This window comes from Melitaea cinxia, chromosome 27 (assembly GCF_905220565.1).
Source record: "Melitaea cinxia chromosome 27, ilMelCinx1.1, whole genome shotgun sequence".
Taxonomy (NCBI): domain Eukaryota; kingdom Metazoa; phylum Arthropoda; class Insecta; order Lepidoptera; family Nymphalidae; genus Melitaea; species Melitaea cinxia.
Genome location: NC_059420.1, coordinates 538,701 through 564,412, shown reverse-complemented (window position 1 = coordinate 564,412; position 25,712 = coordinate 538,701). Strand labels below are relative to the sequence as shown.

The 25,712-nt window shown below is 36.0% G+C and overlaps 1 protein-coding gene across 1 annotated transcript; it reads right to left on the bottom strand.

The window, feature by feature from the left end:
- Window positions 1–1,861: 1,861 nt before the first annotated feature.
- Window positions 1,862–25,496, bottom strand: LOC123666705 (thioredoxin-related transmembrane protein 2 homolog). The gene is made up of 4 exons (XM_045600770.1): window positions 25,125–25,496; window positions 24,147–24,410; window positions 22,554–22,688; window positions 1,862–2,874 (listed from the first exon to the last, which is right to left on the bottom strand). Exons 1-4 carry the CDS (start codon window positions 25,415–25,417, stop codon window positions 2,766–2,768), a joined length of 801 nt encoding a protein of 266 aa, XP_045456726.1. The 5' UTR covers window positions 25,418–25,496; the 3' UTR covers window positions 1,862–2,765.
- Window positions 25,497–25,712: the final 216 nt, after the last annotated feature.

Sequence of the window (25,712 nt, the reverse complement as noted above, 5' to 3'; positions counted from 1 at the left end):
TACAATAACTAAGCTTAAGTATATTATAAATTTTTGGTCAGATTCATACTTACCATACGACCAAGATTTTGGCCCAATAGAGAAGAATAAAAAAAAATCAAAGAAATATATATTTCAGAAAACTGGCTCGAAGTAATTAAAATGGATCGCAAAAAACAACCATTTAATAAAATAATAAGAATGACAAGAGTCCTCTAAATTACTAGAAAAAAATATAACAAACCGAAAAATTTCGCTTGATAATAAACAAGGTAGAATGGTTGAAAATTCAGTGGTTGAAAGTCCGTAAACTTCATCAATTTTCAGTTTTCTACGAGTATTCTAATAATGAAGAAGTCCTCTTTAATGAAGTCAGTGTAAAAAAAACGGCAATCAGTGAACATAGCACACCTAGATGCACTGGAAAAACTAACCATTGCTGAAAAAAAGAAGACAGATCTTCTCGAGTTGTTGCAGTTCAGAAATCTTGTTAAAACTATGCACGCTCATCCATCATATTGATTCCTCTCAAGTGTGTAAAAAACATATTTTTATTATAAAACATCTGAAAATGTATTTGTGGACTTTATTTTACTACACAACGTCATTCTTTCTTAAAATTAAAGTTTCACTCCGAACGTATTTTTATTTTCAGAAGCAAAATTTAAGAAGAGGGAGGCGTGGGCATATTAATTTTAAGCAGTAAGGAGGTGTAATATTTATAATTTTGGGAACTCCTGCACTATATGTAAAGATACCTGAAGAAGATCTAATATAAGACTAAAACGTCGCATGAATTTTCAATTGGTATTTTGATTGGCACCTTATGTACACCTTCCGGATAACTTCAATAATATTGTATTTTTTTTTATTCTTATAAAACCATGCTAATAACTAATAATGGTTACCTGATTTTTAGTTATCTTTATTTTAAGTTGATCTCGTAAAAATGATCAAGTAAATCATATTTTCGTCTTCCTCTGGTGGTAGCGGTCCACCTTTACCAGTTACACCAAAACGATACCGTGTCAAAAATGAGATAAGACCAGCTAGCGAAATTCAATATGACAATGTCGAACATCCGCCGGAATATGATCGAGAAAAAGAAGCTATAAGATGTAAAAAAAAAAACAGGATGCAAAGGAAAGACACATGTTTACTGTCTGAAATGTGAGATACATCTATGTTTTACCAGAGTGAGAAATTGCTTTCGATAATTTCATCATAAATATAAATAACCCTAACAGTGTATAATATTAAATAATAAATAAACCATTATAATAATACAAGCTGACCTGGCGAACTTCGTATCACCTTATTTTTTTCTGAAATATAATAATAACATAATATATCAAAATAAAATATAGCCTACCTTTTAAGTTGGATCAAACTGCACACGGTGTGCAAATTTGACTAAAATCGGTTACGTAGTTTAGGAGTCCATTGAGGACAAACATTGTGACACGAGATTTATATATATTAAGATTATAGTTTAACTTTCGTCATTTGGTGTCGGCCTAGTAGAATAGCACTACCCCCTTTCTTCACGTGGGGGTCGTAAGAGGCGACTAAGGGATAACACACATGTGTTCTGTGGAACTCCACTACCACCGTGGAATTGAAAAGGCCGGATGGCGGGATAACCATCCAACCGCTGGCTTTGAAATACACAGGCCGAAGACGGGCAGCAGCGTCTTCGGTGCGACAAAGCCAGTACTGCGGTCACCAACCCGCCTGCCCAGTATGGTGACTATGGGCGAAGCACATGGGTTCGCGCCATTTTTGTCGTGAATTTGTGGAAGCCTATGTCCATCAGTGGACTATATTGGGCTGAAATGAAGATGATGATGATGACTTAATAAGGAAAATTCGAGAAAAGTAAGTAAACACTTTTAATTTTCTTTTCAAATTTCATAAATATACAATAAATAACTTATATAATTTAATGCGAAACACAATTTATAATTGCTTAGTATATTATGAAACATCTTCATTTTTAAAAATCATTCTCTCATTATAATGAAATAACTCTTTCGGATTTTATCGCGGTTTATTAAGTTTTTTAGATGTCCGAAGTTTCGGATACTTCACAACGACCGAAGATCCAAAAAGGCCGTTTCATTATAATAAGGGAAATTCGCGTGAACATTAGAAAATCGTTTTCCCTCAAAATTACCCTAAAGTGACATTGATCATTCGATACCTTCACTCAACACATGTATTGGGGTTCCGGAAATACACAAGCACAACGACCAGACCACGGCAAACTATGTATGGCCAATACAAATGATTGCTATGTGCAGGGATCGAACCCGCAACCGTCAGCGTAACAGCCACAAATCAGTGCGTGACCGCTGCGTCAACGTTTCGTCAAATCGTCATTTATCGGTTCCTGATAACATTATCTGCTGAACAACGGTATCTAACAGATTTTAGTAATGCTATCGAGCTAATAAATAAAATTTAAGACATTTGTAAGACATATTCTTCGTCATTTAACTTTATCTGTCAGACACTTCTATTCATAATCTGTAATACAAGTTTGTAGTATATTAGTTGAGAAACTTGAACCAGATCAAGTTTACCAGTAACTTATATGTCAGATATCAATAACCAGTAAAATAGACACTATTATCTATAACTTACAACCTTATCCAGTGCAATAGAAACTTCTTTATTACTAGATACAACATTTTACTGTGTAACAACGCATACCTTAGACAATTATGGGTTAAAATGATTGAAACCCAAGTTTTAAATCCTTCTACACTTTGGTCTTCTATGGTCTACTCGGTCTTCTTATTGGACTTAGAATTAGCCAACTTCTCTTTACTTTCTTGGTAAAGTCCATCAAGATCGAAGGCGGCTTTCATGTTGTCTTTGGAGAATAAAAACCTGAAATTTAATAAACACAATTCAGAAGACAAATAATGGGATACCACTGACTTCATTTGTACCAGATGTCTACAAAATAATTCCACTACAATTGTTAATACACCCTGCTGTGTGGTTACGGCAGTAAAGAATATAGGGGAGAGTTGGATAATGGGAGTCAGCGGGCAATGGGAGTCACCCTCATATCCACGAAACAGTACATGCGAGTGACGCATAAACAGCGTCCTTACCCCCCGCTCTGGCCCTTGGCGTAGCCCCGAACGACTCGCGCCAGACAGCGCCCGCGCCACTGAGAAACTACCGTTTTTTGTTTTTGTGCTCCGCTTATGTAATTTTACGTCAATGCAAATTAGAAGGTAAGTGTCGAATATTTTGCAGTATGTGATTAGACATTTAGACGTACTTAGTACGTCTACACTCAAAATCTTGATATGCAATTCAGATTATATCAGTGTATTAAAGATTTTTTTTATTTTAATTTTTTTATCATTCGTATCGTTGTGGGTAATGAGAGTCAGGTGACTCTCATTACCCGCATTCGATCACTATTGCCCGCAACTTTGCATGTTTGGTGTACGTTATTATTATTTATTTATAGATGCCGAAAGTACGAGTCAGGACAACTGAAAAAGCTTCCTGGTCTTCTGATAGCCTGGAAAAAGCTTGCAGATACAGCTTATTGATAGACGTTCTTCTATTAGAAAAACTGCTAAATAGTAATCCCTTTTTCAAATGCTCAGACAACGGTTGGATCAATGAGCATCTCGTTGTTGAATGGTTGATACATTTTAAACAGCACGGTAAGCCGTCTGCAGATGAAGCTATTAATACTAGATAACCATGCTAGTCACATTTCTCTTTCCGTCTATGAATATTGCAAGTCCAACCACATTCATGCGTTGTCTCTGCTATCACACACGTCTCAAAAAATGCAGCCCCTGGATGTTTCTTTTTTGGTCCGCTCAAAATGGCCTACAAAAAATAATGTAACTACTTTTTAAAAAGTCGTCTTGTAGAAAAGATAACCCCTTATGATGTAGCATCATTGGTTAGGAAATCATTTAATAATGTTGCGTCTATTAGTAAAGGAGAATCGGGGTTTAGATCAACTGGAATATTTACACTAAATCCTAAAGTATTCACTGAAGATTTCCTTGCTGCAGACATTCTCCAATCTGAGACCGTTGCTATCCAAGATTCCGATTAATTTCTCGTAGCTACCAGTACGATTCCCAGCTCTTCAAAAGAAATTCACTCACCAATTCTGAGCACTTAAAAACAAATTTATTCAGCAGCTCTTAGGATGTCTAACCAATTAGTATTCTCACTTGATTCTGAACCAGATGTTGCACCACCAGTTCCTGGCACACCAAACCAAATCAGTACTGCATTGCACGATTTAATCAAGTTGCCAGAGAAAACACCTGTTATTAATACAAGACAGGGCCGAAAGAAGCAGAAGCAGAACACCAATAAAAGAAACTCTGTCAGAGGAAGAAAATAATAAATTAAAGAAAAAAGGTGACAAAGGAAAAGAAAAGAGATGGAAAGGCAAACGACGGGGAAAAAGGGCTAAAGATACAGAAGAAGGGTGTTGAAAAAGCAAAGCGCCAAGTATTACAAGAATCGAACGAAACTTCTGTACCAGATGTTGACACTGACAACTTAGGCCAGGATAATGAAGATGACGAAATAGTAGATACTGGAAACAGATGACTAGTATGCGATGAATCCGGAAGAAACAACGAGATGTGGTTCAGATGTACCTCGTGTGGACTATGGGCTCACGCAAAGTGCACTGGATGGAACTCAGCTGAAGGTTATGTTTGCGATATGTGCTAGATTTGTTTTGACTCCGATTCCCCCCAGGGCGATCACCATTACCCCGGTGTCGGTGTAATGAGAGTCAAATCTTTTTTATTTTTTCTTTTATAAATTCTAAAGTTGATTGCTAAAGTGACTAAAATTGATCTCTAATGTTCAATAAGTAAATTATGTTTAAGGGCGGTTGCAATAAATACTTATCTTTAATTAAAATTTTATTTGAATTCTCGCTTAAGTGACCCCCATTACCCTCTTTTAACCCTAGCCATCCTCTCTTCCCGTGGGTGTCATAAGAGGCGACTAAGGGATAACACAGTTCCACTACAACCTTGGAACTTTAAAAGTCGACCGACTGCGGGATAACCATCCAACTGCTGGCTTTGAAATTCACAGGTCAGGATGGGGAGCAACGTCAAAGCCAGCCCTGCGGTCACCAACAAAGTGATTTTACAACCATGGAAGAAAGACATCCAAAACAAATATCCGCTTATCAGAATCACCCGAAAGAGCGAGAATCTGAGCCCAAAGCGCAATAAAATGATGTTTTTCTAAAGCTGAGGCATTTTTGTATTTAGATTACAATTAATAAAATAGTTATTCGGGGACCCGTTACACAAAAAAAAAAACAAAGCATAGTCAAGGTTTCTAGTCCCAAAGCTTGAAAGACTGTCACAGGATGTCAATTTCTCGATTTTTTTTAAAAAGCCATTATTTTTTTTAAATTATTCATAAATATTTTTTTTCTTATTTTTCTGATAACCACCATCAATTGGCCTATCGCCCATTGCCGGCTTGACGTTGATTTCTGGGACACTCTGTATATAACGAAATAAGCTTTCTCAACTTACTTATAACCTTATAAAGTGATCAAGAAATCACCTAACGTCAACGAACTGTCACAACGATAATCTTATAATGCCGGCTTGCGTGTCAAAAACGAGTAAAAAACGATCTACTACAAAGAAAAAAGATAGTGATGTGACATATCATCGGTAAGTAAACACAAAAAATTAAAACCAATCAAAACTAATTAAATACATTATTTTCTACGACATGCCGACATTCTGTTTGAAAGTCATAGATTAAGAAATGTAAACAATACAGATAGGACGCGTAGTCACTAATGGTTGGTGAACTATATGACTGCCTCCGCGGCGTAGTCGTAGTCGGATCGCACTTTACTGTAACCACAGAGCAGAAACGAATACGAGTCGGCCTAAGCAACTGTGCACTGTGATTTTCAACTAGATCCTGACGTCATCACTGTGGGCGCGGCCTTCAATAGTATGCTGCAGGGTACGTAAACTTAGTACAAAAAAAAACAAACAAGATTTATGATATATATGTAATTATTTTAAAAATATCAATAAAATAATGATACGTAAAATAAAAATTTACTATTTAAACGACCATTTACAGTTAGCAAAAAAATAAATAAATAATATTTTTTTAAAATAAAGTTGTTTCTATAATATAAAAATAGTCGCTGAATGTGTTGGTAAGCGCAAAACTCGAGAACGGTTGGACCGATTTCGCTAATTCTTTTTTTAAAATATTCCTTGAAGTACGAGGATGGTTCTTACGGAGAGAAAAATTCTAAAAAAAAATAATTAAATTTCCTGAAAAAGGCTAAAAACAACACTTTTCTATACTCCCATACAAAAGATTTGTGATAATACTTAAAAGTCAATTTGAACTTTAATACCATACGATTAAGTTTGTGTTAGGCGATACGAAGTTCGCCGGGTCAGCTAGTTATTTAATAAATTAGTACAAATTACAATACAAACCTATTACGTCTATATGTGTATAATATACTTATTACACACGTAGGTATAAAATATATTTAACCTTTAAGTAATGATGTGGGTGTCTCACAGACGGTGACAAAACAAATATGAGCCTTATTTCGACAATATGAGCCTTTAAAGTTACCCCCGCGCCCTTCCCTGTAGCTTACGGATCGAACGTGACGATTGATCAGTCGAGCGCTCGCAAGTGGCGCATCAACACGTTCGGCTGTGGGGCTGCGCAGTGTCTCTGAGACGTAAGGTCAGTATTAATGTTTCGGGTCTGTCACGTCAGGTCATTAGTGGTGTATATCTTTCTAAGTGTCTATTAGACGTCACCTCATTATTGATGCTATTTTTTAGATGGATCAACCAAGTACTTCAAAAAATTGTCGCAAAAGAAGAAGAGTGGTTGCAGCTACTAGTGAGGACTTCGAAAATACTCTACAAACTTGGTTAGAAAAGGCAACGGAGGGTGATTTTAGCGACGTTGACGATGATCAGGCAGACCCAGACTTCTTCTTGCAATCTGATCACGAAACCGAATCCGAACAGTCAGAAGACGAACAAGAGAATGAGAATCAGCTACAAACTAGACCGACCAGTGTGCCTCTTGTTATGTCAACCGAACTTCAAGATCCGAAACTACGAGTCCTATTTCAATATTATCAGGTAATCAAAAGTATTATTACGGAAAAAATGGGTACAAGTGGTCATCTGAAGAACCTGTTAACAGATCAAGTCGTACAGCAAGTCACAATATTGTTGATATTCCACCACGTCAACCCAAAACATTCATCGACTCGGAATCTTTATGGCTTGAGCTATTTGACACGAAAATAATTGATACAATTGTTACTTGTACTAATCAAAAACTTTCACAGGTTCGCACAAAGTACAAAAATCCAGACAAAGTTGAACTTAGACCAACCGATCGCGAAGAAATGAAAGCTTTCTTAGGTTTATTATTTTATACCTCAGTTTTCAAATCAAATCACGAAAATACCAAATGCATTTTTGCTACTGATGGTTCCGGGCGTGAAATTTTTCGCTGCGTAATGTCTCAATTCCGATTTCTCACCCTCCTAAACTACATTCGTTTAGATGACAGTAACAGTAGATCACAACGCCTTGAAACGGACCCATTGGCTGCAATTTCAGAAATTTTTGGGCTGTTCATTGCCAATTGCAAGAAAGCGTATACTCCCGGAGCATACTTATGTGTAGATGAGATGCTAGTTCCATTTAGAGGCAGATGCAAATTTATTATTTATATGCCCAAAAAGCCGGCCAAGTATGGCCTAAAAATTTTTGTTGTTTGTAACGCAGAAACTTTTTATGTACACAATGCATACATCTACCACGGAAAAGACTCTGATGGGCTAGGACTACCAGAAACCGAGAGAAAGCTTGCCATCCCAACTCAGTCTGTATAACGTTTGTGTAAGGATTTTGAAAAAACCAATAGAAATATTACAGCCGACAATTGGTTTAGCTCCATAGAATTGATGGAACAGTTAAAAGATAGGGGTCTCACTTACGTTGGAACACTGAAAAAAAATAAGACATCCCACCTGAATTTCAAGCATGTAAAACTCGTTCGCCTGAATCGTCGCTACACGGCTTCACGAAACTTCACTATTGTGTCTTACGTCCCCAAAAAGTCAAAAGCAGTGTTATTGATATCTTCTATGCACCAAACAAAGCAATTGGATCCACTAACAAAAAAGCCGGAAATTATAGTGTATTATAATAGAACAAAAGGGGGTGTTGACGAAATCGATAAAAAATGTTCGAATTATTCATCAAGTCGTAGAACCCGACGTTGGCCTCTCGCTATTTTTTTCAGTATCTTGGACTTGAGTGGAGTCAACGCCTATGCTCTGTACAAGACCTGCACTGCCGTTCCTAATATTTCTAGAGCTCAGTTTCTCCAGGATCTTGCTCGCAGTTTGGTCTTACCACACCTAAAACGTCGAGTGCATAATAATCGTTTACCAAGAGAGCTGCGATTGACAATATCACGCGTACTAGGTACAGATAAACCACCAGAACCTGAAATAACTGCCCCTGAAGATACAGAAGCAGCGAGAAAAACATGTAAAATTTGTCCACCAAGACTCAAAAGCTGTACTAAGTACAGCTGCATCGAATGTCGCAAGGCTATCTGTCTCGGATGTTCAAAAACAGTATGCGTGGAATGTGCAGACAATAAGTAATTTTTTTTTAAATATTTTTATTGATTAGAGAAGTAATGATTACTTAGGCAATACTACGATAAAGACTGATGTTAAATTATAAGAAATTTACCAAAACAAAAAATACAAAATAATTTAATACAGCCTGATTATAAATACTATGTTTCTAAGAGAGCGAAATATTAGTTGTTTGATTAGTACTTAATAAATGTTGAACTCATATGAAAACATTGTTGTTTTTTACACTTCCTTAGTAAATTAATAATAAACGGATCATATTGCAATTAAATAATGTGGATTCAAGTGAGTAGCAAAAACTCATTTTAATTATTTAAATAACCGTCTGAGAGACGTCACGTCACAATTGATAATATATTTCCCCATAACGGGCCATTCTTATCTACCGTCGGACCGAGTTTTCGGTCACATAGGACGTGATAAGTATTATGCCGCCATAAAAGCCGAGAAATGACACCTCATGGTAGGCCAACAGCACTAACCAAATAAGAAGAGCTATATATAGTAGAACATTTAAATATCTGCGGTGATTGGGGCTATCCATTAGATACAACAGACCTTAGATATATAATAAAAATGTACCTAAACTCAATGAATATTAAGCACAAAATTTTTAAAAATAACATCCCCGGTATATTCTATATTAATGAGTTTTTGAGGAGACATGCGAATATAATTTCTCAAAGAATATGTCGGAACATTAACCCTTTATATCACCTTGTGACATAACTGTAACAAACCAATTCATTGCTCATAAAATTTCAAATTGATACTTTATTCCATTTTAAGTCAATGTTTCACGACGGTAACAGACTGCTCGCTGAAATTGGTGCATTTGTGAGTTAATAGATGGCGTTACTTACATCAAATATTGTTCGAAAATTAGTAACCGCCAATTTGTGGAATTTGTTTGCGAATGACAGTTACAAAAATAAAAATAAAATATAATAACTAAGTGAAATACGAATCTGTATCGTGAATCTAGTAGGTAAGTCTATGGTTTTAACTATTTATCGTTAGTCACTTATAATATTTCGTAATTTGTGACAAAATCATAAAATTTTTGTTTGTAACATTTCTGTTACATTGCGTAATAATGCTCCCATAGTGCAGTATACTGACCGTTTCTTTATTATTTGACAGAATGGCTTCCAGAAGCTTAGGGGAAGATGAAATTACGCAGTACCTCTTTGATTATGAGGCTAGTGAGGATGGATTTGATGGTGACGATGACAGCGTTGCGGACCCATCTTTTATTCCCGATCTGGAGTCCCCCTTTGAAGAGGGACCTTTTGAAACGGTTGAAGGATCGAGTATCGACGGAATTATTGAGAACCTTGAGCACGATGTAAGTACTTCTCAACACCTAGACACCACGGAACCTTCTCTTAAGCCAGGACCGTCGGTACGTCGTCAAAGCAAGCCTAAACTGAATGTACGCTGGAAAAAGAAGAACCTGGAACTAAATGACCACCAGATCCATTTTACGGGCGATGAAACCTTGCCACCAGAGTTTTTAGACCTCAATAGTCCTATCCAGTTCTTTTTTAAACTTTTTCCCAAAGAATTGATTGAAGAAATTGCCAATCAAACTAATCTGTATATTGTTCAGAAAGATCCGAGTATGGCTTTTCGTGTTACTGAAACTGATATACAACAATTTATCGGACTTGTATATATTATGTCGTTAGTACATCTTCCAAGGGTAACAAAGCATTGGAGTGGTAATTTAGGAACACCCCTGGTACAAAATACAATGCCAGTTAATAAATTTGAAAAAATCAGGCGTTTCATACATTTCAATGATAATTCAAAAAATGTTCCTCGCGATCATCCTAACCACGATCGAATTTTTAAGATTAGACCGGTCGTAAAAAAATTAAATGATATCTGCCAAAATGTGCCATATGAAAAGTATCTTTGTATTGATGAGCAAATTTGCTCTACCAAAGCAAGACACAATTTGAAAAGATATAATCCTAAAAAGCCGAATAAATGGGGTTACAAAATCTATGTCCTAAGTGGTGTAAGTGGATTTGCATACAAATTTGAGCCGGAAACAGGAGCAGAAAATAAAGTTGAGTTTACTGAGCCTGATTTGGGTGCTGCATCAAATGTTGTTGTCAGACTTTCACGTGAAATACCTCGAAATAAAAATTACCGCTTATATTTCGACAATTATTTTACGTCTTTGTCACTCTTGGAATACCTGTCTAAACAAGGCATACTAAGTCTTGGTACCATCCGACGTAACCGAATACCAGACTGCAAACTGCCAACGGATAAAGAGATCTCAAAAAAAGAACGTGGCTACTCGGTGGAGTACGTTGGTAGCGTCGAAGGAACGGAGATATCCACAGTCGCCTGGAAAGACAATAAAGTTGTTACACTTGCATCAAGTTTTGTGGGTGAGCTACCCAAGTCACAAGTCACAAGGTACGACAAGGTGAATAAAAGATATATGACCATTGACTGCCCAAAGATAGTTGGGGAATATAATCGCCATATGGGCGGCGTCGATTTGATCGACAGCATAATGGGTCGATATAAAATAAAACTACGAAGCAAAAGATGGCAGGTCCGGATGTTTTACCATTTTTTAGATCTTGTCATGTCCAATGCTTGGCTGTTATATAAAAGAGTACACAAAATAAAGAACCCACAAGACAATCTGTTATCGTCAGCAGATTTTCGCGAAGAGATCGCTACGGTGCTCTGCAAAATTGGGACAAAAGCAGTTGCAACAAGGAGAAATATTGAACCTGAAATCCAGGCAAAAAAACGTAAGGGTCCAGCCCAATATGTCCCTCCAACAGCTGTGCGACAGGACCAAATTGGGCACTGGCCTGTATGGGCCGAAAAAAGGATTCGCTGCAAGTATCCGAACTGTGTTGGCGTATCACAAACCATTTGTGAAAAGTGTGGCGTAGCATTGTGCTACAATAAGCAGAATAACTGCTTTAAAGCATTTCATACGTCCTAGAGTTACTGTTCTTACATAATTATTACCTAGGACGTAGAGGAACATTATGAGTCAATGTAACATATCTGTCACATTCCCTATTTTTTAAGTTTTTTAGCTTTTATTAAAAAATAATTAAAAACTAAAAAATACGTGTCTTTTTATTTATTAAGACGTACTAAAAAATCGACAATCTAAATTAATATTTTTCATTGAGTTATAAAGGGTTAAAAGATCTAGGGCGGCTGTGTCTTCAGACATAATAAAAGAATATTTTGGCGAATTGGGAAAGTCTTTGGAGAACGTCCCAACCCAAAATATAATTAACTATGATGAGACGAATCTGACAGATGATCCTGGTCGCAAGAAAGTAATAGTAAGACGAGGATGCAATTACCCAGAACGTGTAGTCAATCACTCAAAAGGATCAATATCATTAATGATATCCGCAACAGCAGATGGTGATTTCCTGCCGCCTTATATTGTCTACAAGGCAGCTCATTTGTATGATTCGTGGACGATGAGAGGGCCGCATAATGGCTGGTTCGATGATGATATTTTTGAGGATTGGGTTAAAACAATAGTTATACATTTTTTGAAAAAAAAAGAAAAGCGAAAGGTAAAAAAATTTTGATAGGAGACAATTTGTCCTCACATTTGTCTATTAATGTTATTAAACTATGCCAGGAAAAGGATATTCACTTCGTCTTTCTGCCCGCGAATTCGACACACCTTACCCAGCCTTTAGACGTGGCAGTTTTTAGACCGATGAAGATAAGTTGGTGCCACTTATTGGATAAATGGAAAAAAAGCGACGTTGGGAGATCACAATCCTGTGTTCCAAAGGGTTGCTTTCCACAGCTTTTAAAATTGCTAATGGATGAGCTAAGTGTGAATGGTGAAAAAAATATTAGAGCCGGATTTAGGAAATGTAGAATTGTTCCATATGATGCTAACCAAGGTCGAGCAAGGCTTCCTCTGCAAGAAGGGAACGAAGAGGCAAAAATAATAGCTGCAAATGATAGTTTTTTCAAATTGTTAAAAGAAATGCGGTACGGATCTATGAATATTAGAGAACCCAAAAAGAAGCGAAAGTTAGAAGTAGTGGCAGGAAGAAGTATAAGTGCTGAAGAAGTAGAAAGTAATGAAGATGAGGAACCTGTGAAACCAAAAAAAAAAGACCATTTAAGCAATCAAATGAATCAATTTCAAAACTTGAGTCTTCAAAAGGGAAAGGTGTGAAACCAAAAAAGAAAAGACCATTTAAGCAATCAAATGAATCAATTTCAAAACTTGAGTCTTTAAAAGGGAAGGGTATTGGTAAACAAACTAAACTTAAAACTGACAAATTAAGGATAGGCGACGGTGAAAACAAAAATTCCAATATTAAAATATGCGGTCAAAGCAAAGCAATAAATGAAAATAATATAATTGAGGCGCCTGTTGTATCAAACGATTTTGATGTAGTGATTCCGAAACCGTTTCATTTTTCTATTGAAAACATGCCAATTATTTTGGCTGAAAACTTTGATAGTCATGAAATTATTGTGAAAATTGATGACGAAGGCCAAAATAACCAAAACAAGAGTAAACAAGACCAGGAGAAAGAAAATGAAAATCTTCAAATGAAAAACATAAAAGCCAGAATTGAAAATTATATGAGAATAAAACTTAAATTGCCAATGCCTTTAAAGCAGATAAATAGTAATGCCAATCTTCATAACAGCGAAAGAAGTAACTTAAGCCGCCCAAAAAGAGACAAGAGATTGAATTTTGACAAAAACACGGAAGAAATTTTGAAAATTTTAGAAGAATAAATTAATTTCTACCTAAGTAGGAACTAAAATTAATTATTTCATTGATTCGATAGCAGAGTATTTAAGTTTAATTATTTTTTGTTATATAGATACCAGATTATTATTTTATTCAAGTATTGGATCTCATGTACTTTTGGGGTACAATGGTAAAGGGTACAAAAATGCATGTGATTATTATAAACTTAACATTTCACAGTTAGCTATAAGTTAAACCAAAGAGGAGACCATAAATAAGTACGAATAGACTTATATTTTTTCAAGCTAAATGCGATACTTTTGTTATTAGGTACCTACAATAAAAATACGATCTCACAAAAATTTCTTTTTATTTAACACATTAAAAGAGATAAGTAGCATTATTAGATGTATACCCTTTTTTTAAGTAGGTTCTTTGGATAGATAAGAGTGGCAGCCCTAGTAAAAATTCCGATTAACCTCTCACTCGAACCTATTAATCCCTTTAGGGGTAAATTGGAATCCAATAGGGTTTTTGTTGAATTTCTCAAAATACGATAATAATTTGAGAATCTAAACCTACAAAACATTTAAAAGAGCTTACCACACATTCTTAAATATACCTTGAAATACCCTATGCCATATAGAAAAAAAGGGTTTAAATTCCAGTTAAAAGTGAAGATTGGACCAATTTACCCCGTTTTAAGGTAATCGTTAGAACTACGGAGTAGTTTTACGGGAAATTGCTCGCCTATAGATAATTTACTCAATATTTAGTTCATCAGCTCTTGAAACAATTAATGCGACCACTTCAGGGTTCCGCGACACTGATTCTGGCTCCACGATAATTGAGTTGCAATCAGCTGAGGATGATGTCAAATTAACAGTGACATTCTGCCATCTTTATTAGACGAAGAAATAGGTATGAATGAGATCTCACAGCAAATTGTCGTATATATATATCAGGGTGGGTCGGAAAGAAAAATGATTTAAAAAATTCAATGCCAAAAATGTTGCAGCACTTTAATGAGTAATCAAAAACCAAGTTTTCATAGTTTGATAACATTAAGAAACCTAGATCGTTTAATTTATTTTCGATGTATTTGATCACAGAAGATCAAAACAGAAGCATTCTTAAAATTACATAAAAAATACAAGGCAATAATTATTTTCATAATGACCATGATTATAAAGGGTTGCAATCAAAAGTACTGAGTATGTTCATCAAATCCAATATTTTCAACAATTTAAACTATCATTAGAACAACCAGCAACTTGGAATCATAAAATACAACTAATAAAATCCGTAAAAATTGCTACGCTGATGTACGCCTTCATCATATTCATAAAAACGTTAAGAAAACAAACAAGCGAAATTATAATAAATTGATTTTATTTCATGGCGAATAAATATTATGTAATATTAATAACGTGTTTTATTTTTACAATTTTCATAAATTATTTAAATTAATAACCTTATTTCTTATATTTAATAATTTGATGAATTCGTTGACCGTACTTTGCACGGTATTAGCACAGCCTATGTAACATAATTAGTGTGTGCGCGTAAGCTACCGTAAGCGACTTACAAACGCACACATTCAAAAATAATTAGCTTTTTAAGGTGAGGGCGCATCTAATGATTTAAATCTTTCATTTTAACAAGTTACTGAATGACGAAAGTTATTCACTTTGTGATAGTTAAATTTTTTTGAATTTTAGTACATAATCGAGACCTATGCATATGTTTATCTTACATAACATGTTACTATTTTATTTTAATAAGATAAAAAAAAATGTCTTACATTTGTTTGTAACTTTGTATGTAACTAACTGAAAGTCAGAACTTGTTTAATGTAATTGTTTCTACAACTATGCAATTGTAATGTAATTGCATTCATATTAATTCGAAAAAGTGGTTACGCTCGGGGTCCTATTGACTGATATTGATGAACGAAGAGATATTTATGCCAGATTTTTTACATCCAATCCTGCCGTTGGCTAAGGCTGCTACATTCTTAAGGGTATATCGAGAGGTGACGTATTTAGCGAGACAATGGGGAGAGGTAATAAGGACCAAAAATGATCGAGTAACGATTGCAACTTGTTAACAATTTGTATTGTATTATAAAGAAAAAAAATTATATCTAATATATAAAATTCTCGTGTCATAGTGTTAAACATTGAACTCCTGAGAAACGGCTCGACCGATTTTAATAAAATTTTGTGGGCATATCGGGTAGGTCTGAGAATCGGCCAACATCTATTTTTCATACCCCTAGGTTATAAGGGGGAGGGGGATTAAGCGGGTTAATAACATATATGGTAAAGAAACGTTTGCGGGGTCATCTAGTATCTAATAAAAATTAAATTTTTTATTTCTGCGAAGGAGATGTGATGGTATAAGGTTTATTAAATAAAAGTATTATCATGTCAACTCTTGTCTTTGATTGACGTCCAATTCGCTCCCGGTACAGAACCTCGACCAATATCAGACTGCTAAAGTCATGTCAAAATTAGAAGCAACCATCTATGAACAGCAATCAGAATAAAACAAAATATTAATTAATGAGAAGTTATATTCATATGGTTCCAGTGATACGATGGCGCAGCATGTATCCAAGGTGGAAGGCTTAACAAAGCAGCTACGGGAATCTGGTGAGAAGATTAGTGACACAGCAGTAATGACAAAGATTCCAAGCACATTACCATCAGCACACCTCTTAGACAATCATGGCTGTCGCTCGATGAAGGTAGTCAAACAACTCAAAACCTCACTTCTCGATTAGTTGATGAAGTAGCCGGCCAACGATACAAGTAATAGTGAGACTGCATTTGTGACGTCAGAAGAAAATTATAAATTAACCACTTTAGCCTCTGGGAATGAGCAGTCGGCTTCCGGAAGAAAAATGATGAAGATGAGAGTGACATTCATGCCTTGTGCAAATGCGATTGGAACCCATAAACTTCAATTGCTTGTTGTCGGAAAATCAAAAAACCCGCGGGCATTTAAATCAACACGTCTTCCTGTTTGTTATCGTGCACAAAGAAATGCTTGGGTTACGAAAAACTTGTTTCTTGAGTGGTTTAAAACGGAATTCGATCCCGCGGTCCGTCGCCATCTTTTGTCTGTTAATTTCCCTCCTCAGGCACTGTTATTGTTGGATAATTGTCCTGGGCGTCCATCAGCAGATGAACTTGTCTCTGAAGACGGCAACATTTTTGCAATGTTTCTGCCACTTAACACCACGGCGTGTATACAACCAATGGATCAGAACGTTATACAAAATTTGAAGTTATAGTACCGCAAATCACTTTTGGTTAACTGTCTTGCATTATGTTCTGAGAACCTCATGGACTCATTAAAATCTATAAATTTAAAGGACACTCTTTTTCTTTTGGCTAATTGCTGGGCCAATGTTAAGGCAAGGAAGAATTTGCACCCTGAATTTCTTACTGACAATGACGAACCAGAAGATGATGTTCCTTTAACACATATAATGCCGTACTAACAAATGAACTAACTGTATTTTTTTTTTTGTAAAATACGGTCATGGAATGTGAGGAATGTCTTAATTCACTATTTTCGTTACATTTTACATAATGTAATAGTGAAATAAATAAATAAATAATGGTGGCTGCCATATATGGCTGACGCGGCGCCACTGTAATAAAATTCTCAATGGGGCCGCGTCAGCCATTTTGTCAGCCATATGATTTCAAAAGCGCGCGAAACAAACGCGTCGCTCGCCGCCGCCGGCGCCATTTTGATTGTTTAGCAGCCTGTGTTTGCCCCCCGCGCGTCATTTGTCGCTGTGCATCGAAGGAGACTGCAGTAAATAGTTGTTCAGTTAGTGATTTAGCAAGTTATTAGTTACTGATTTGTGATTTTCAACAAAAAATGGAAGATTTTTATGATGATTTGGACTACGAACTATCGCAATTAGATTTAACAGTGTATAATCAAGAATGTAACACATTATCAAATAGTGATGCTACACAAGTATTTGACGTTGATCTCGATGATACAGTATCAATCGCACGGACCAAAAATCATCATCGACGCCAGATTTTATCCGACAGTGAAGATGATCAGATTCCCGTGTTACCAACCTCACGAAATACTGAAGTATGGTTCAATCCGTTGGGTAAGCAACCAAGTATTATTCCATATACTGAATGTCCTGGGCTTAAGCCATTTTCATTGCGATCCAGCATGAGTTCAGCTAAACCAGCAGAATTTTATTCATTGCTAGTACCTGACAGTATATTCGAGTACATAGCCGAAGAAACAAATCGCTTTGCTTTACAAACCTTGAACAAAAGTGCAACAAAATCATACCGAATGCAGAAATGGATGCCAACAAATTGCCATGAAATTAAACGGTTCTTTGGCATTTTAATTTGGATGGGGATAGTGAAACTACCTCAACTATCTTTGTACTGGAGCACTAACAAATGTTTTGAACAGAAATTTGTCAAGTCCATTATGAGCCGAAATCGATTTGAACTCATTTTGAGGATGTTGCACTTTGCCAATAATGAAATAAATCACAATAAGGAGGACCGATTGTTTAAAGTTAGACACTTATTAGATATGCTAAATGCTAATTTTAAATGTCATTATACACCTAATCAAGAAATGTGTGTTGACGAAAGTCTAATCCCATTTCGTGGCCGTGTTATTTTTAGGCAATACAATAAAAATAAGCGACACAAATATGGGATAAAACTTTTTAAGCTGTGCTCAAACCCAGGATACACTGTAAAAGTGCAAGTTTATGCTGGCAAAAAATTATGAAAATGTCAATACTACTCCGACTAATGTTGTCCTTGCCTTGTGTGACGATTATCTAAATAAAGGACATACGGTTTGCACAGATAATTGGTATACCAGTTTGGATCTGGCACGAAAACTACTAGCGGGACAAACTCATCTCATAGGCACACTTAGAAAAAACAGACGAGGTTTACCTCAAACAGTTGTCCAAACAAAACTGAAGACAGGAGAATTCTCAGCTCAAGAAAATGACGACGGAATAACAATTATGAAATGGAAAGACAAGCGGGATGTACTGCTGCTGTCTACTAAGCACTCCGTAAGTTTCAGAAGAATAACTAAAAAAGGAAAAGAAAAAATTAAACCGAAGATTGTGGTAGATTATAATCATGCAAAATCAGCGGTTGATCTGTCAGACCAAATGTCCTCTTACACAACCCCTCTTCGGAAGACAACGAAATGGCCCAAAAGATTGGCGATGGAGTTATTATTGAATACAGCGATTGTAAATTCATATATTTTATATAAATTAACAACCAAGAAGAAGCTCTCTGTCGTCCAGTTTAGAACCGCGTTGGTTGACTACCTCGTGCATACAGGAGTCCCGGAAACTAGTGCCTCCTCTAGACCTAGGCGAGTAAAGCATGAATTGAAGAAAAGGCAAGGATTGGCCTCTGCCTGTCGTAAATATTGTGTTAGGTGTTATAAAGAAAACTGTGCCCAATTTGGAAGAGTTCATGCTCGAAATAAAACCAAAAGAGTGGTAACATACTGCGAAGACTGCCCGAATGAGCCACACTATTGTATCAGCTGTTTCAATATAAACCATAGATATGTTTGAGTTTAAACGTGTTTGAACATGATGATTGATGTAGAATTGATTTATTATTTTGCCAATGCCAACTTAAATATAAATAAAAGCAATTAAAACATTTACCTATAAATTTTATTTGCAAAAACCAACTATTTTTGTAATCACTCTTTTGTTTTCGAAACTTCCACTTACAAACTTGATATTTCTCAAAATGTAAGTAAAAGTGTCAATGCCATCATTACAGTTATAATTTACTAGGCCTTGTCAACCATACTACATATAGTTTAACATAAAAAACGTGGCTGACGACGAAAAATCGTGCTTTCAAAACAAGCATATTCCGTCAGCCACATATGGCTGACACGGCCCAATTGGTTTGGAAAATGTCAGCCATGTGTGGCTGACAAGGCATTATATGTGTTAAATAAATAAAATAGGTTGAGGGGACCAAATGATTCAAATAAGTGAGGCAGAAGCTCAAGAATGGGCTGCTGGTGGTGCCGAAAGTGAGTTACAAGGATATGAAGTATTAACTGATGAGGAGATTGTGTGAGCGGCAATGTGTGAGGACGATGAGCAAGATGAGGACAATAGCGTTGAAGGTCTCGCCTCTAAAAAAATTAGTAATTCAGAGGCAGTAGGAGCTTTAAACACTGCTTTAAAATTGGCTGAAGATAATGAATTTGATAGCCATAAACTTATGTTTCTCCGTCGACTTAGAGACAAAATACTTGAAATGAGATGTAAAAATTATAAACTTTTTCAGACTTTTTCAATAAGAATTAACTAATGTTTTATTTTAACTTACTTTTTTTCTTAATTTTCTACTTAATTTTGAACATGTACATTTTTGTCTTTATGCTTTTATTTAAAAATTGATTAAAGAAACTAAGGTTAAACATGCGTTTTATTATCATTAAATATGGCATACTATAATCCGGACGCCTCGATAGTCCGAAAAGGGTCTTGTTTTTGCCTCTCCGGATTACCGAGGCCCTACTGTAAACGGAATACTTAAAATGATCAAATGAATTCATGTCGTAGATTTGTATGCCGTAATTGCAATAAAAGATGTCACTTCGTTAGAGATAACGGGATGCCGAAGAAAAGGTGTTCCTTTTTCATTTCAACCAATGAAATGTCACAATTTCGTTTCAAACGGTGCACGCTTGTGTATTTGACCACTCGAATCACCGGCGCGCATGCGCAATCGAACCTCAAAAAGAAAGCAGCGCCCGCGACGGCCAACAACTACAACAGCTGTAATCTAACCGCACGCGTCGCCATTGATGCCGTTGAAAACCGAAAACCTGAATGTTATGAATATACTGCATCTTGAGCAATGTCAGCGTGTGGCGTGATTAGTGGACTATTCATAGATAAAACGTAGCCGGACGGCATATATCCTAAAAGTCGCAAGAATATCAAGAACAACTCCGTCTTCCGTACCTGCTGAGCATGGTGAGTTGTGCATGATATCTCTTGGTCATTATTCAAGTCGTGTACCGCTAATTTACCAGCGAGTGTATATTTATGCTCGATCCAGACTATACGCAGATTGACATTACATCGCAATACAAAAACCGTGTTCTGTTATCCCTTAGTCGCCGCTTACGATACCCACGGGAAGATAGGGGTATAGATATGAGTTCACGCCATTGTCGGCGCGAACTTGGAGGCCAATGTCCAGCAGTGGACTGTATTATTCTGAAGCGAGTGAGTGAGTGAAGAGAACCGTATTCGTTTGCGTACAAAAGGTATAAGAAACCTAACAATATGTTGGCATTCAGCACCGATGGTAACTCACCTGCACATGATGCAGACGCATGGAGACTAGAGTGGAGCCTCAATGCCCATGACCTTCAAGAGTGACTATTTCTGGAGTTGAACGAGTCTCGGTACAATAATCCTGTTAAGCTTGGTAACTAAGAGTATCAAAGTATGTGGTGAAGGAACTATACTGATAGATAAATAAGTTAATGGTACATGTGATAGATTTACACTTAAAAATGTGTTACATGTACCTGATTTACGGAGAAATATGTTTTCTGAAGGAGCGGAGACTAAAAGAGGATATACAATAGTAAAGACTAATGAAAAAGCAATGATCGTGACTGTCTTTATAAACGTTATGTTAAAGAGTGTCTTCGTGTGTGTGGGTCTTCTTGACAGGCCCGAGGGTCTGTCCGTGTACGAGCCTCGAGGTTACCTCGAGGTTACGAGGTTAATTATTTTTACTTATCTTTCGTCCGTCGGTCAGTCCTGATCTAAAACTGGGTCACTCCCTTGGAGTGTCTTCGTAAATGTATGCATTTTTGTTTCCGTTTCCTGACACTGGTGGCAACTTTTTCTTTTGTTACTTGTCAAGCATTAGTTATCTAAATAAAATATCGTGTTCTTTTAGATATCTAACCTGACTCATTGAAATATTGCCGACATCCAATACCTCAGTTCGAAGAAAGACCTACGAAAAACCTACCTAAATTAAAATTGTACTTCTTTTAATGAATTAATTGTAGTTAGGCAAGCCGCCACCCCCTCCCCTCCCCTCCCTCTCCCACCTATTCGAACTTTAAGTTTCTGCAGAGAATAATCGGTAAAACCGTCGTAGTCGCACGATTGTAAAAACTATAAGTGTTCCTCTACTATACTATACATGTATTATACATATAAACCTTCGTCTGGAATCACTCTATTTACTAAAGAAAACCACATCAAAATCCGTTGCATAGTTTTAAAGATCGTGGATACGAATTAGTAATATCTTGCATGAAATACAAGATCACTATAAAACCATATATCTTTATCCTCCAAATATCATAATTGCAAATGTTGTTGCGGATGAATGGGCGTTTGTTTATTTATAAATTCACTAACTGACCTGATCAACTTCGTACCGCCATATATATTTTTCATGAACTATATGTCGAAATAAAATACAGCCAATATTTTAGTTGGACAAAATTTGCTTAAATTGAGTTAGCAGGCAAATGAAGAAAAACCGACTTCAATTATATCGACAAGTAATACAACGTAAGTAGACAAAAAAATAGTCAAGCAAATATGCATTATCAAAGATTACTCCTGAAGTTGTAATCAGATCTCAATGAAATTTAAATGTGACCACATGATAAACATCCGCTTTCGATTAAATTAAAAGTCATCAAAATCGGTACACCCAGTAAAAACTTATACGGATTTTCGAGGGCTTCCCTCGATTTCTCCCATCCCATACCATCATCAGATCCTGGTTTCCTAATCATGATTCCAAACTTATCCTAATCTCCTTTCCAACAAAAAAAGAATTATCAAAATCGTTTCATAAGTGTCGCAGTTATCCCTGAACATACATATTTTTTTTTTGTTTATACGGTTGAATTTAGTAACCTCCTCCTTTTTTGTAATCGGTTAAAAATGGTGGACCAGCGTGGTGGATTAGGCTCTGATCATTCTCCTGCATGGGGAAGATGCCTAGGCCCAGCTGTAGGATATTTCAGGCTAAAATGTAAAGCGATACGTACTTTTGCAATTTGCCAGTTGAGTCCGGGTAGGGCCTTCTCATTTTCTCCTCTCCGTCTTTTAATAGTAACACCGTTGGTAGTTGGCGACTCGTTGGTCCATCTTGAATTCTGTATTTAGCAGCAGCTTCTGGATATCTGAATAAACATATATTAAATAAGTACATAATAATTGTTTGCAGGCAAACTAAAAAAAAACCGACTTCAATTGTATCGACAAGTAATACAACGTAGATAGACAAAAAAACAGTCAAGTAAATTCGCATTAACAAAGATTACTCCAAAAGTTGTAATCAGATCTTGATGAAATTTAAATGTGACGTCATGATAAACATCGAATTTCGATTAAATTAAAAATCATCAAAATCAGTACGCCCAGTAAAAAGTTATGCAGCTTTTCGAGTTTCCCTCGATTTCTCTGGAATCCCATCATCAGATCCTGGTTTCCTTATCATGGTACCAAACTAGGGATATCTCCTTTCCAACAAAAAAAGAATTCTCAAAATCAGTTCATAAACAATAAAGTCATCTCCGAATATACATATTTATGTTCGAATTGAGTAACCTCCTCGTTTTTTGAAGTCAGTTAAAAAATAAATAAGAATTTTATTTAATCTACACTAATGTTATAAAGCTAAAGTTTTTTTTTATTTAAATATCTCAATCTCAGGAACTGGTTAGAATTGAAAAGTTATTTTTGTGTTGGATAGCTCATTTACCAAGAAAGGCTCTTGAATTGGCTCTTTTTCATCAAATTAACGCAGATGAAACCACAGGGCATGGCTAGTATTAAATATTTGTGGCAGTAACTTCATTAAAAACATTTTTACTAAATATTCTTTGACGGTTCGCAGGAAAGTGGACATAAGGTGCCAATCAAACCACTAATTGCAAATTCATGCGACGTTTCGATCCTTTATTGGACCATCATCAGGCATCTTTACATGTAGCAGTCAATCGACATCTCTTCATTAAAGTTCTTTCATTATGTAAGATTCTAAATCCAAATGCATTATATATTATTTCTAAGTTACGTTTAAAGCTGTATTATATGAATATTGAAAATTTATACTAAAACATTTAAATTTAAATAGGTAACAATATGCACAATTTTAAGTTATTGTTTTTTTGGTTTGTACGTCGCATGAATTTGCAATTAGTGGTTTGATTGGCACCTTATGTCCACTTTCCTGCGAACCGTCGAAGAATACTTATAACAAATGGACACAACGATAAATAATTTTTACTAAATGTTTATTACAATCAAAATAAAAGATGGGGTATTTGCCACACCCAGACTCACATCTCACCATAGCTTTTTGCCGCTGATTGTGCCAATGACAAGTGCTAAAAGTAAAAGAGAATCATAATAGACCAGACAGAATCCACTTTGGACAGTAGAACAGTGGACTAAGGTGCGGTTACATGAAAAGGTTATTTTATTTTTTGGTGAATTATAGTTTTATATTATTGATTTTAATAAACTTACCTAAGACATCAAAAAGAAGTTAGAAGAAAACTAACATTAACCAGACCGGAAAGTTTTTTTGGAAGGTTACAATTAATTTTTGGACAAATAACAAAGCTCTCACATACCTTCCAATATCAAGCTTTCCAAACTTCAAGTTATCAAGACTATAACTAGCTGACAGTTCAGAGAAAACCGGTGCAAAGTTAGCGCAGGCCGGATGCCACGCTGCAAACAGACAGACAAGCCATGTGGTATTCTTATGGTGTTTCAGTTCTTCCTCTAGGATTTGTGGGCCTCGGAAGTAGATAATGTGCTCTGGACCTGTGTACGTTGGCTCGGGGAGAAGTAGAGATGTCAAAATGAGGATGGCTCCGTACGGAAGGCCATATCTGAAATAAATTTCAACTTATTGTCTTTAAATATGATTTTTCCTTAACTATGTATAGTTACAGGCGTATTTATTGGGACACTAATATTAAGTATATGTTGTGTGGCTACGGCAGTAAAGAATATTACGCACCTCTTCTCTTCCCGTGGGTGTTGTAAGGTGACTAAGGGATAACACAGTATCACTACCATCTTGGAACTTAAAAAACCGACCGATGGCGGGATAACCATCCAACTGCTGGTTTTGAAATACATAGGCAGAAGACGGGCAGCAGCGTCTTCGGTGCAACAAAGCCAGCCCTGCGGTCACCATCCTGCCTGCCCAGCGTCGTGACTATGGGGGAAACACGAGTTCACGCCATGTTTAGCGCGAACTTGTGGAGGCCTATGACCAGGCCTGGCAGTGGACTGTATCAAAGTGAAGTGATATAAGAAGAAGTGATGATGATATAAAGTGATTAGCAATTTTAATCCAAATCACAATTTTCATTTTAGAAATAAAGATTTTAAAGTGATTATTATTTTTTAAAAGTGAAGCTGCCGCCGATTCGGATCGTACGTACTGCAGAGAATCGGCAAGAAACTCCGCAATAACTATTTATAAAAATAATATATAAACTGTGTTTTAGTACAAAATTAGTTATATCTTGCAAAATTAAATTGTAACAAAATATTGTAATAATGCATTTTTAAGTGCAATAAAGAATACTACTTACCTGACATCCGCATATAACCATAGTATCAAATTCGCAATCTTAGTATACACGAAAGATGAAGAAAGATAATTGACCATTGTCACACTTCCCGCCTTCCTAGTCCTCAACATAACGACGATAATTAAGAAAAACAGGATTTCCGTTTCTCTGCTGTCTAACTCACAATCAGATTCGGGGAACAAATAACCGCATATTATATTAGTTCTTTTAGACACCACGTATGAAATACTCAGTAAAATGTTAACCCAGTAATATGGTTTTAATAATTGTCTTAAATCTTTGTTAAAAGACATTATTTCAGTTAATTTTCACAATATATAAGTATGTGAGATTCTAAACTCAGTCGCCATACTCCTACAGAGTATATAAGGGGACAGAACAGTGTTGCAAGCAACTCACGAGTTTAAAACCTTGTGTCGCCATTTTATAAGAGCCAATATCTTTTTTTACTACTCCAAATATCTTTTCTAATAATTTAACCATATTAAAATGTCTTTACTCAAGCCACTGATTTATGTTTTTAAACGGTTTTATTTAGCTCACCCCGTTTGTTTTATTTTTTATTATTCTTGGGTCAAATTTAGTAAT